Here is a 13,942-nt window from a genome sequence, read left to right as displayed (position 1 = left end):
CAGAGTACAGGAAGCTTCTCTGTTTTTGAGGTGCACACCCCTTTGTTTCCAGAGTTCTTGGCCATGTCTGTGATTTTTTTAATGCCTGAAATGATTTTCTAATTTAAAAAACAACAACATTCTATTTAGGTACTTCATGTTAGTTGCTGGGTTGTACGCCGTCAGTCAAGACCAACCTTATTTGGTGGCTGCTCATGTTTCGGAAAGGATCATTGTCAGGGTAGGTCCAGTGCCAGATATGGCCCTCTGTGTTTTGTTGCTGCTCTTCATCTCAGCTGCACAGTATTACTATTGAGATTTATGGGGTGACTTTGCTGCTGCATTAATGGTTTGTCACTCTTTGCCCCACCTCTTCCTCCTTCCCTCCATCTTTGACCTTGCAGTGGATCTGTGGGAAGCATGTTTTATCCTCCATTTTATTCCTGTGAAAGTTGGGATTCTAAAAAGTCCTTGCAATTACAAGGGGCTGCCAAGTGGGATCCAGCCCTTGGAACTGGCATGGTCTCCTAGGCTAACTCACATGAAGTTTGTGAGAATAAAAGCGGGATAACCCGTGTTTACTATTTCGATCACCACAAAAGCGTAGGTTGCAAATGTTCATTCAAAAGTTGGCATTTTTAAAATTTATTTATAAAAAATATATTATATACTGCTGCATTCTAGAAATACACCACATTGGTTTGCAACTATATAAAACCATGCAGTAAAATCATTTTTTAAAAATAAAATAAAAACAAACTAAAAGCAAAATAATTCAAAACAAGCACCCAAAACTTCCACAACTGCCATGTAAACAAAAGCCCTTTTCAGGCCTTCTTGGTTTGCATCCAAGGAGAGGCACTAGGCCACATGTCAGTCTGACCCCTTTACCAACCCACCACAACCTTCCTGCGTTGATTGGGGTGGTCTGAAAGGGAATTCGAACTGCACACAGCTGATCTTGGTTCCATTCCGTTATGTATTGAAGTTCTCACCCTAGGCCACTAGGGGTGTTGTGTATAGAGTTTCACTCTGCCCACCGTGACTGCAGTTCTCACTCAGGTCCACAACATGCAAATGAAGGGTTGAGAGTGCCGTTCACGGGTTGGGTAGCTAGAGAGAGTTGTTACTGTTGCATGTTACCGAGTACTATATAAACAGGCTGGCTGAGCCCTTCAGTCCAGTTCTGTTCCAGCCTGAGAATAAAGAGAGCTGCTTGGAGAATCACTGTGTCGTCTGCTATGTCCACCCACTACTTAATACATTCCCCATCTCCAGGCTATGCCACTCAATGTGGGACGGTGAGGGTGGAGGGGGCTGGGGTGTCATGCAGAGTCCTGCCACCCCAGATACAAATTAAGAATGCCTGAAGAGGACTAAAATCTTAATAAGATCTTGTGCATCCGAAATTTCTGCTTAACCTGGTATGTTCAGCAAAGGCCCGCAAGAGAGACGCTCTGCTCTGCTTTTCCTGCAATACCGGGAAATCTCAGCCATCTACTCACCGAGTTGTGGTTAACAGGCATATCAGATCATGCTCTAATTGTGAGGTACTTGGCTCCACATACTTACAGATGGCAGAGAATGGTTAAAAAGAAAGAAAGCTTTCCCCGGTGCTGTTTTGCTTGGATACAAATGGGAATCCTTGAATTCCATACTGACTGCCTGATCTTTTTTTAAATAAACACTAATAAATCACCAAAATCTCAGCACCGTCGTGTTTTGAACACCTGCCCTTATTTTGCCTTCTCATCCCACTTCCCTGAATGGTAAGATGTTCTAGCAAAATGTTATAGTGTTTACAGCACAATCCTAGCCATGTCTACTCAGAATTATGTCTGGCTGAGTTGAGTGAAATTAATTGCCATGGGGACACAGCAATTGTAACAACAGGAAGTGGGCACAATTTAGGCCAGTGTAATTTATGCTCTTACCCTTGTTCCAAGCTTCCTTCAGGACCCTCTGGGAAGGGGCTATTGCTGGCTGAACCAGCATGGAGGGTGGGCCTGAGTTTTGAGGACCGGGCGCTGGCCCACATGACTGAGCTGAACAGGGTTTGGAATAGGTGCAAGTCTCTTCTCATACCTTCCACACAAAATCCTTCTGCGATGCCATCTTTTTCTTGTGAAAGTATGATGGCCATTTTGGATGCCATGACCTTGTGCAATTTCACACCGCAATTCTCCCCTCTGAAAGTGCTTCTTTTGGGCACGGTGCCCAAAAACGTGTGTTTGAGGGAGCTGCAAAAGATTGTGGCCCAGTAAAGGTGCTTTTTAAAGGGGGAAATTTGCTTGAGATCTTGTCACCCAAAATGGCCACCATCCTCTTCAGAGGAAAAAATGGGATGTCCCAGGTTTTTTGGGACACTTGCGGGGTATGTCTTCTTGCCCTGTCCTGCTCAAGCCATGCAGCAGAACACCCCTTTGGGGGATTTATGCCATTGCAGATTCTCTTCTTGTTATCTAACCAGATTTGTCTAATATCAGTTGTGCACTTTTGAAAGTCACTTTGCTTTAGTAGATGCTCCCAATCCCATCCTCCATCCTGCCCCCCCTTCCCTCTCTGGTAAGATTCAGTGAGGTGATTTTGGACCAGATGTTTGCTTCAGGCCTTCCCTTCCTTGCCCCCTTTTGCATCTTTAAAGTATCTCAACACACACCGACTCCTTTTGGGTGAGGTTGTTTTTACTCAGCTGTTAATTTTGCTGCGTCACAAAGAAGCATGAGGGTGCATTTCTCTGGAAGGATTTTGTGTGGTACTAATTCTCCCCCCTCCCCGAAAACGAGTTCTGTGTTTGTACGCTACTGACCTGAAAATGTTTTCAGGCCTCTAACCCTGGACAGTTTGAGAATGACAGCGATACGCTCTGGCAGCGAGGACATGTTCCTGAAACCGCCGTTTGCCACGGTCGAGTGGGAATTAACACAGACACACCAGATGAAGCCCTGGTTGTCTGTGGAAACATGAAAGTTATGGGAGCAGTCATGCATCCATCTGACAGGCGAGCCAAACAGAATATCCAGGAGGTGAGCGAGACAGGGAAGTAATTTCCCAACACAGCAGCGCATGTGCGCATGGAGACGGTGACTGAGAGGCAGGCATTTCGTTGCGAAGTAACCAGATGTTTCATAGCTTTTGCTCATAGCTTAAAAAACTAGCAGGGTGCCAGAAGGGATGGAGAGGAAGGAAAAAATAAGAAGGTGCCTTATACGGCATAAAAGTATTTTGTCCATCTAGGCCAGTATTGCCAACTCAGGCTGGCAGCAGTTATATGGGGAAGGGGTTGCCCCCATCATTTCCATCAAGTGGGAAGTAAGGAACATAAGAAGCTGCCTTATACGGAGTCAGACTATTGGTCCATCTCACTCAGTACAGTATTGTCTACACTGACTGGCAGTGACTCTCCAGGGTTTAAGGCAGGAATCTCCCCCAGCCCACCTGGAGATGCTGGTCATTGAACTTGGGAGCTTCTGCATGTAAGACAGATGCTCTACCATCTTTTCCCATCTTGAGCCTTTTAACGGGAGGTGACACTTAACAAAAAGTACAAAATTCACTAATTTATATTTAAATAATGTCTCAGTTGTCCTTCTTTGTGGTCACATCCACACCATTCATTTAAAACATATAGTTCCCCCACATGTATTTTTAAAGGAACCTATCCTGACTACGTTTTGAAGTCTGTACAGTCGTACCTTGGTTCTTGAATGGAATCCGTTCCAGAAGTCCGTTCGACTTCAAAAAACCTTAGAAATCTAAGGCGCGGCTTCCGATTGGCTGCAGGAGCTTCCTGCACTCACTCGGAAGCCGCGTCGGACATCCGGCTTCCAAAAAATGTTCGCAAATCAGAACACTCACTTCCGGGTTTGCGGCATTTGGGAGCCAAAACGTTTGAGTAACAAGGCATTTGAGAACCAAGGTACAACTGTATCTGGGTTGCATCCAGTGGTGGTTTTGCACTAGTGGAAAGCACTTCCGTACTTGTACAAAACAGGGCACCCAACCTGCCCTATCAGTTTCAGCCACATGTGAGCCCCAAAAAGCTACTCCTGAGGGTTGAGGAAGCCTCTGGGATGGTGTGGGATATGGCACAGATTATTTCAGTAGGTAAGCTGAAATTGGCAAAAATGGGGTACCTCACCTTTTGGAAACCCTCTCCCTAGGGCTCCCCCCCCCAGGTGGGTGCCATTGCCATTATAAGAGAATGAGGGAGGTGTTCGTGGTGAGTTCCTGCACCTCTTTTTCTAGATAAATAGCACTCCCTCTCCTTTTACCTCAAAATACGTTTTGGAACACAGGGGCATTAATGTTGCTTAATAACAACTAGGCATATTAACTGTGGCCACTTCAGACTTCAAAAGCACGTGCACATGAAAGCCCTTTGACATGACTTGACTGTGTTAAATATTTTAACACGCTAAGCCTTGTCTTTGGTCAATTAGGTTGATACGCGTGAGCAGCTGAGAAGAATAGCACAGATGCGGCTGGTTGAATACGACTACAAGCCCGAGTTTGCATCTGTTATGGGGATTAACCAGACCCACGAAACAGGTATTCCATCAAATCATCTGTTGTTTTCAGGTCTTCAGGCATAATAATCTTGAATACACCCCAGCGCCATCTTCCTTTATAATGTTGCAATGTTTGCCTTGGCGGTCAAACGTGACGCAGGAATCTAATTAATGAATGTATCAATTGCATTGCATTGTGTTTTTTAGACTGCCCTTCAATCACATCCCCAGGGCAATGGGTAAAAGAATGAAACACCTAAAATGCAAATACGATCACAACAGCAAACCTTTACACAAGGCCGCAAGTTCAGAAAAGTGTCTGGAAAGTTGGGGGGGAAATAAAAAGGGGGTTGCCTAGCACAGGAAACACCTCATAGTAGGTACCTGGTCAACCTCTTTAGAGAGGGTGCTCCAAAATTGGGGTGCCTCTGTCTTCCAGTAAATAATAAGTTACAAAATGTGCAGGTGGGTTAAGGGTCTGAACTGGGAGGAATAATACCCTGGGTTATGTCAAGGACTACATACAGGCATTGCACCTAGACAAGTGGAATCTGAAACAAAAGATTGCAGTGTGGAATGCTTCTGTTCGGGATTCAAATCAATAAGCCATGTCCCTGTTTCAGGATACTCCATTCTATTCAGAGGGAGGTCCTCCCTGTTTTCCGTAGCCTCCTTCACAGTAATCCATTGTTTATTAATATTTACAGTGCTTAAGAATAAAATAAAACTTCCAGCTTGTAGGTAAAGCAACAAGGAGTGTGAGAAATGTTCTGCTTTCGATTGCACCCCTTCTCTTATTTTTTTGTGTGAGCAGGAGTAATTGCCCAGGAAGTTCAGGAACTTCTGCCAAGAGCCGTGAGAGACACTGGAGACTTAACATGTGAAAATGGAGAAAAAGTGGATCATTTCCTCATGGTCGATAAGGTAATTCTGTTTTCCTGCAGCGCCGTGAACCATCTTGCTTTGAAAAACAGAAGTTGTAAGTTCACTGTAATTAGTGTTCACGATTAGTCACATCATTTTTCAGATTCACCTTCTAGAGAAGTAATAGTCTACTCTTTGATGGTTCTGTGTTTTAATACAGCAGTGATTAGAAACAGGTGTCTCATCCAAGCAGGGAAAGAGAGAGGGCAACTTCAGAATGTTGAACTGGGGAGACCCAGGGTCAAATCCCAACTCGGCCTTGTAGTGCACAAGAAGACCTTAGGCCAGCCACACTCTCTTGACTTGGCCTACCTCAAAGGATTGTGGTTAAGGTAAAATGGGGGTTGGGGGGAGCGATTCATGTACGCCACTTTGAGCATCCTCGAGAAAAAGCAGAATATACATTGGAAATAAATAAAGTAGTAATAATGAGCTATTCCTTCCTTGCATTTGGATCTCCCTTTGGCCAGCTAGTGTTATGGCAACATTCCCAGCCGAATTAACTTCCAAGACTCTCAGTCCTGCATCGTTGGCATGAAATGGGACCAAGGGCAAACTTGAATTAAATGCTAGGCCTCATCATTTGGATCTTTCGGATACTTTGTCCTGGCTGCTCAAGATAAAGTAGACCTGTATTTTTCTTATCACCTGGGTCCTGATGAGAGGAGAGCATTTTCACAAAGGGGAATAGGTTAACCATACTTGCATCTGTTCAGAAAAAAAATGTGCTGGATTTGATTGTTTCTGAAAATATTCATACTATATACCTGGGGTTGCCAATGTGGTGCCCGACAGATTCTGGACTCCAGCTTCCATCAGCCTTAATCAGCAAGGACAATGGTCAGTTGTAGTCCAACAACGGGTTATGATATTGGGTACCCCATACTAATAGTGATGTAAATTATCTGAGTGCCAGTCCTTATGTTGCCAAAAGAACACTATCCTAAGGTTACCAGGTGTCCCCGTATCCCGGGGACAGTCCCCAGATTTACAAATCAGTCCCCTGACAAAATCCATCCATTCTGACTGAAGTTGAAAAGTGTCCCCGGATTCATTGAAAAAAATCTGGTAACCTACACTATCCACCCCCACAAAAGAGCAGGCATCAGCAGGCTGGGGGATGTACAAAATAAGAGGAATGGTCTACACTGCAACTTTTTGTTTTAGCAGGCCCCTCCCCTCTTGTGGATTTCACTATGAACTTGCACAGTTTCACTTAAATGGCTGCAAGCTCTGGCACTCTGCAGGACCTTGTGACTTAATAAAACTCCAGTCTGTCTCCCTCTCCTCATACAAACTATACATTTGTGGAGATCTGGGCATGACCGGTTGGGAAGGCATCAGATTCCTATCTCCTGTGCAGGGGGACAAGAGGACCATGTCATTGATGTAATGGCTTCAAGACCATGAGTGTTTTGAAGATACCCTTCAGTGAACCAACTGTGGAATGTCTTGTCTCTGTTGATTGTGTGGGCTTACCCAACTGTGTAGGTTTTGTTTATGCTACATATCATATGCAGCAGTACAATTTGGGCCCCATAAAAAAAACAGACCATCTCTGTGCGGCGTTTACAATGGTGTTTTGTATGGCTTAAACGTACTGCGGCAGCTTAACAACATATGGAAGAATAAACGCTTTATTCAAAGGCTGAATGGCAGTTTTCAATTTGCACTTTATAGTGTGGGAAAGCAGTTTGCTGAAATGCAGCGATATAAATAGTATATCATCCTGGGGGCCTTGCATAGACAACTTCCATCAACCATAGGAGTGGCTGCACCTCTGTACAGAAATGTGTTTATTTGTGTGATGAGTAAGACAAATGGGAATGAAAGGGCAGTTTGCCCAAGGCATCACAACCCTGCAAACATCTAGGAAGAAAGCCAGGATCCTGAGGGAGCATTCTTAAGTCATGTGTGAGCTGCTGTCACACTCCTGTGGTTGCATTTGTGAAGAGGAACAATGTGGCTTGAGCCAATGATGTGGCTCCTTCTAGGGAAGCTTGAGAAATCCAGTCTTTGTGAATTCTGATATGACCATCAAAGATTGGTGTAGGGCCCTTCCATGTGCACGGCAAGTGCTAAGTGCTTATTAATGCACTATACATCACACCAGAGAGAGAGACACCTGCTGCTGCTGATCCCAAGTACCTGGTATGCTAACCCATTTCAGCTGTTGTGGGGTTAGGAGGAACAGGCGCTTTGAGCTCGTTCCTCCATAAATTAGCCTACCTGTGACTACTCTGAGAATGTATGCACACAGAAAGTACAAGGCTTTAAGGGCTGTGAAGATGAGGTGAGCTGTGAAGGAGAACCCCACTCACCAACCCATATATGATGTAGTGGAGGCATCAGCCCAGGCTTTGTACCATGGAAGGTGCTCATGGTGGAGAGGACCTCCAGGAGACACACACTGTTACCAGCTGCAAAGCCGAAGAGGTGCCTATGCTTAGTGACCTCACCCCAGCCAGGCAAATGCATAGATTGGAAGGCCAATGACTTGGTGCACTTCCCAAATATTTCAAGGCAGTTCTCAGCTCAAGAGATATATCAAAAGATTTCTCAAGTGCTTATTTTCAGAGAAACATCTACAACTTTAAATGCATATGGAAGAGCCAGCGTGATATACAGTAGTAGCACAGTGTGTTGGGCCACTTATGAAGTTTGCCATGTGGCCTTGGGCTCCAGTCATGCTCTGCCCTAACCTACCCATAGGGTTGTTGTGGGGATAAAATGGGGAGGAGGGGACCTTGTATGTAAACTTGAACTCCTTGGAAGAGAGATGGGATGTAAATGCAATAAAATCAATAAACACATTAAAAAAAAACAGATCAACATGGAAATGAGACAGAATGGAGTTCTGAATTCTGGAGAATTCATGAGAAAGTGTCACAGAGTAGAAATAGCAGATTTACCCATCCCTTGCTCCCCTCCTTTCTATCTCATTCTGGTGCACTCTGGAACATGTCTGGAACATGTTCCGCAATGTAGCCGCATGGCCACTTCTTCATGCATTCAAGTTCGAACCATATTCCCTCAGATCTTTCTCAGGTTTATATAAATTGACTGGTTCATACATAAGAAACAAGGACACCTCGTAAGAGGCCCATAAAGAGGACCTGGTGTTAGTTGTTTCAGTGTCTGCTATCCTGCTTAGCAAAAAAACCAAACAAATACTTCCCAAGCTCCCATTTCAGAAATAGCATAAGGGGACTCTCTTCTTCCATCTGTCTTTCTCTCCCTGGGGAAGTTGTGTTGGAGTTGCAAGATAAATGGTTCAGCTGAGTCTGCTTGCACCATCTGATCTGCACAGAACGTACCGTGTGACAGGGAATTCTGAATCTGTCCATGGGAAACAGTTTGTAGTGGAAAACATTCAGAAACCTCGAATGCCTGTCACGATCTATTTAGTGTTTAGGCACAACGTTAATTCAAAACAAATGTTTTAGCGTGGTGCTGCATAATGTCCTCTTGTTAGTCACTGCCTTTCCTGCACAAGTGCTCACCGGCAATTGAGTGCAGATGGCACACAATTTATTATTTTCATACATAACTGATCCAGCAGTTTGGGGGTTGTTGGGGGATTTTTGTGGTCTTATTTATTTTGGATAAAGGTGTTGGTATTGCATGCACTTGAACTCTCTGTTTAGGGTAGAACTGAGAAATCACATGCCAAGGGTAGTATCCAAAGGACTGTAAAGCTTATACTCGTGTTTCCTGAACAGCAATCTCCTCTGATGCACGGTGAAGGGCTTTTGAAACCGGCAAGAGTCTTAAAAGCAAATTGTGATTTGTGTCAAACTCTGCTCTCCAAATTCTCAAAAGTTTTCTTCTCCTGCAAAAGAAGCTTCCGTTTTTCTGTCACATTTTCAGTGCAAAAAAGAAAAAGGAAAAAGAAAAGATTAGGGAAAACTTTGGCACATCATTAGTCATGATATAATGGAAGGGGAGTGAGTTTTGTGGTTTAAAAAAGCAGAAATAATACCTTCAGGAAGCCATCTAGGATGCTCAGCTAAGGTACTGGTAACTCCTTTTTTCACATCTTATTTATTGATGGGATTCTTTGTCTCTCTCTGTGTGTGTTTCTTTCAAGGATCAAATTTTCATGGAGAATGTGGGTGCAGTGAAGCAGCTTTGCAAATTAACAAACAATCTTGAAGTCCGGATAGAAGAGTTGGAAGTGTGGAATAAAAAACTAGCCAGACTGAAACAGATAAACAGCTTGAAGTCAACGACATCCAGTGAAAAGAACGCAAGAAGGTATCTGCGTTTCTCCTCAGGGCACACAGCCAAATCCACCAGCTTCCTTAACGTGTCACACATAACTTGTATATCTAAAGGTAGAGCTGAATTCATAGGACGGCAAGTTCTGGATACTTCTTTAACATTTTTGTGTTTTATTGTTTAGACTGCAACTTGTTTCAGAGCACTTAAAAAAATAAAAAAAAGTAAGGCGGTTGAGGGAGCAATCCCAACTGACTCTGGAGAGGTATGCAATGCCAGCCTGGCACAGGAAATAGACTGGGGCTTTGGTTCCTTATCAGCCTTGCTTGTGCCCAATAAGCCCCATTTTTGAGAGCTACAGTGACTACCCACTGGCAGCAACAGGAACTCTGCCATATAATCAGTGGTGGAGTCCAGTGGACACCTCTGCAGCATCTTACCCTTTTCCAGCAGTGTGCATGGTCAGATTTGCACTTTGATACTCATGATTTCTGAAGAGTCCATTGTTTTGGCAAAACTGTTTCTAGTCACATACTATTTTCATGCAAATGGAATGCACTCCAAATGTCCATTGCAGCTTCCATGGAAGAAATAATAATAATAATAATAATAATAATAATAATAATAATAATAATAATAATAATATAATTTATTATTTATACCCCACCCATCTGGCTGGGTTTCCCCAACCACTCTGGGCGGCTCCCAACAGAATATTAAAAATAGAATAAAACATTAAAAACTTCCCAAACAGGGCTGCCTTCAGATGTCTTCTAAAAGTCAGATAGTTGATTGTTTCCTTGACAGCTGATGGGAGGGTGTTCCGCAGGGCGGGCACCGCTACTGAGAAGGTCCTCTGCCTGGTTCCCTGTAACCTCACTTCTCGCCATGAGGGAACTTCCAGAAGGCCCTCAGTGCTGGACCTTGGGTTGAACGATGGGGTGGAGACGCTCCTTCAGGTCTATTGGGGTTTGTCATTCTAACCAATGTTTCAACATGAAAAACAATCTTTGATGGCATTCATCTGAGCAAGCTAACAACAGGCTTCACCTCCTTTCTGATTTCCCCTTCTAATATTCTTTTTTTAATCACTTCCTGCGATGAATTCACAAAGTAAAGCATTTAAAAAAATATATGTATTCCAGGATTTTTAGCCAAGCTGCTTCTCGTTTACCATCAAGAAAATCAGCTCCCATAAAGGTGAGTGAAAGTAAGAACATAGATTGCAAATAACTCTTTGACGTGTAGATAAAAAGACTGTCAATTTAAACAGAAAACCTGTTGAATTGGTTACAATCTCTTTAAAAGGAAGGGGGCACATCTGGAAATCACCTGGCTTCCAGGTAGGGACAAGCATGGGAAAGTTGGGGAAAGGGTACATGCTCTGCATGCAAAAGGTCAAATCCTGGCTCTTCTAGGTAGAGCAACATAATCTGGGGCTACAATCCTGGAACCTTAAATCTGCAGTTTACTTCTGAACAGATGTGTAAAAGAATGCATTGTAGGTTGCTAAAGCAAGTAAGATAAACTGCACGCTATGGGGGAAGGACAATTTTTTTTTTAAAAAAGGAGCAATTGGTTGTCTCAGACAGCTGATTTTGGATGTAAGGAAAGGGTAGCATATGGTTTGTTATTCAATCCCCGCCCCCTGGCTTGGGTGAAGACTTAGTTCCACTGAAATCCACTGAAATCCGACTTGAAATCAATGGGCCACAAGTCTAATTTCAGTGGATTTCAGTGGGTTGACTCTTAAGCCTGGATCCAACCCCTTGCATTTTTAATTCCCAGGGAGAATTGCTTCTGGGATCGTCTGCCTAGAGGTGCCAAAGGAACTTTAACAGGAGTTAAATAGTTTTCAGTGTTGATTCTGAGCTGTACATGCACAAAAATATTCTGATGATGCACACTGCCTGCTCCACATAAGCATTATGGATTAAGCCCACGCTCCTTCCTTCCTTCTTCCTCAGATGTGTTCTCCAAAGAAAAATCAGTCATGGTCCAGCTCCAGGATCTTCCAGATAACTGTGATTGCTTTGGTTGCAGTTATGGCAGTCTGGTAAAGAAAAGCATATTGTTAATGAGATGTTGGGATGTAATTTCAACATTGCACAAACAAAGTTCTACAGTGGAATGGGATTTACTTTTCCTCCCTCCCCCTCCACATGTTATCAGATTTGTCCTGGAGGGTCCCTCAACCCTCTGGACCGGATTTTGAAGGCTGCAAGAAGGAAAGGAGAGGAAGTTCCATTGTGCAAGTGGAAGTCTGTTGTGCAAGCAGAACAGCAGCACTGGATACAACCACTTGGTTGTTTTCTTCATCAGTTCATTCATAAAAGCTTTTTATTAAAAAGCATATGAAACATGGTTTATTGTTATAGGGAAGAACACACACACACACACACACACAAACATAAGTGTGGTGATAATCATCAACACCATCAGACTTCATTTCTTTGATTCTAATATTAAGTACTGGTTTAATCAAATAAATGATAACTGAGGCTCATAAGAGAACTTCAACAATGGGGAGGAGATATTTGAGGACAAAGGAAGAGGCAAAGGCCATGATCTTAAACAGGAGGTTCCCATGCTCATATTAAAAGTACAGGAGGAAATATTATATGAACTCATAATATTATGCCTTTATTAATAGTAGGTTACAGTAACTGGGTAGCAACAGTGGGAGCGGACCATTGCCTTTTTGTGCCATGTTTGTGGGCCTCCTGAAGACATCCATGAGAAGCAAGGTGCTGGACTAATTGGAACTTTGACTTGAGCTGGCAGGGCTCTTATTAGTGAGGCTTCTGAAAGCATGGAGGCCACCATTTGTGTTCCCAGATTCCCTTGTACTACTAGGGATCATCAGCTCAGCAGAGATGCCATGTGGCTTGTATGTCAGAGGCAGTAATGCTGGAAGCCAGAGAAGGGGAGAATGCTGTTGTGCCTAAGTCTACCTGGGCATTTTGTGGGCAACCATGAGAACATGTTACCAGACTTGATGGGCCACCAGCCTCATCCAGCCGACTCTCTGGATTTTGCCACAGAGAAACTTTCTTACAAATTGGGCAGCGGTTGTGTTCCAAGCTTCTAGAACTTGGTGCTATCAAAGGTATTTGTCTCATGCATCTGGAGGCAGGTCAGTCGAAGACATTGCTTCTGTACTCTTTTTTGTATATGATGATAGATGTCAATCTATGGAATAAATGTCTCGTTGCAGTGTTCTGTCGATAGCCACCATTTATGTCCTTAGCATACCCGACCCAGTCATTGCCAGTTCTACAAACAGGCAAGTAACTGATTTGTCACTCATTTGAACTTTAATTGTTTCCTCTTTGTAATGCTCTGGGGTTGGGCAGATAGCAGCCTATTTAAAGCGTATAAGCATTAAATGTAAAGGATTGGCAAGCCTCCATGGAGATGCAATTGCACTCTTTGGGAGCAGCCACTTTTATGTGCCTGTTTCCCACTTGGTGCCAACAAAGCATACTTGAATATGCTTATATACCCTTGTTGCTGCTGTGTTAGAGTAATATCTGCATGGTTTTTATTTTATTTTATTTTATTTGCTAATGTGATTTTTATTAACCTTTCCCAGCAATTCAACAAGTCTGATAACACTCCCTCCACCCACCACTTTGACAGGTACTGTGCTTTAAGCTATTATTTGAGGCTGAAAAAAATGTTAACAGAGTAAATCTAAAAATTGCACCCTGCATTGATGGAATTTGGCAGGTGACACAGAATTCTGCACCCTCAGAACCACAACCTTTATTGTGCTGTTTTTAAAAAGCCTATGAGGTAGAGCCAGCATAGCATGAGTGGACATCCACTCATACAACAGGATTTATCCTCCTCTCTTCAGTCCTGAAAAGCCTTCCATTCCTCCTAAATCTGCTCCAGGGTGTTGGGAGATGCCCTCAGAGCAGATGTTTGGGGTGTGTTTGCAGGGATCTTGGGGGGTGAGTAAGAGAAACAGGAAGTGCAAATGGATTTCTGCTGTGTGAGCAGGCGGGCGTCATTGGACGTTGCCCCATATTTCTAGGCTATAAGGCTGAAGAAGTACACTTAGAAATATATGGGCAGCACTATACATTAGGCTCACAGCTTACGCTCACTTTACATATGCAACCTTATGCAGTGGGTGGGAAATAAAGGGAGATCGGGAGAAACCTATTGTTCCCTGCTCTCCCTTTATTTATTTTCCACACACGCAGCAGGTTTTCCTTCCTTACCAGCCTCTGGGAAGGAGGTGTGAGGGCTCTGGAAGCATCCCAGATGCTGGTATGGAAGATGGCACATCACATACA

General features: G+C 43.6%; 1 protein-coding gene across 2 annotated transcripts in view; it reads left to right on the top strand.

Annotated features, from left to right (window-relative positions):
- MYRFL (myelin regulatory factor like) overlaps positions 1 to 13,942 on the top strand; it is a 33,917-nt gene that overhangs the window by 13,011 nt on the left and 6,964 nt on the right. For both annotated transcript variants that reach the window (XM_033162844.1, XM_033162845.1), the window contains exons 10-18: positions 130 to 220; positions 2,805 to 3,005; positions 4,422 to 4,530; positions 5,305 to 5,414; positions 9,505 to 9,671; positions 10,781 to 10,835; positions 11,603 to 11,691; positions 12,853 to 12,921; positions 13,231 to 13,277. In XM_033162844.1, coding sequence (XP_033018735.1) covers positions 130 to 220; positions 2,805 to 3,005; positions 4,422 to 4,530; positions 5,305 to 5,414; positions 9,505 to 9,671; positions 10,781 to 10,835; positions 11,603 to 11,691; positions 12,853 to 12,921; positions 13,231 to 13,277 — 938 coding nt within the window. The remainder of the gene's footprint in view (positions 1 to 129; positions 221 to 2,804; positions 3,006 to 4,421; positions 4,531 to 5,304; positions 5,415 to 9,504; positions 9,672 to 10,780; positions 10,836 to 11,602; positions 11,692 to 12,852; positions 12,922 to 13,230; positions 13,278 to 13,942) is intronic.

This window comes from Lacerta agilis, chromosome 10, assembly GCF_009819535.1.
Source record: "Lacerta agilis isolate rLacAgi1 chromosome 10, rLacAgi1.pri, whole genome shotgun sequence".
Taxonomy (NCBI): Eukaryota; Metazoa; Chordata; class Lepidosauria; order Squamata; family Lacertidae; genus Lacerta; species Lacerta agilis.
Note: the sequence above shows the minus strand (reverse complement) of the source record. Positions and strands in the feature narration are given on the sequence as shown.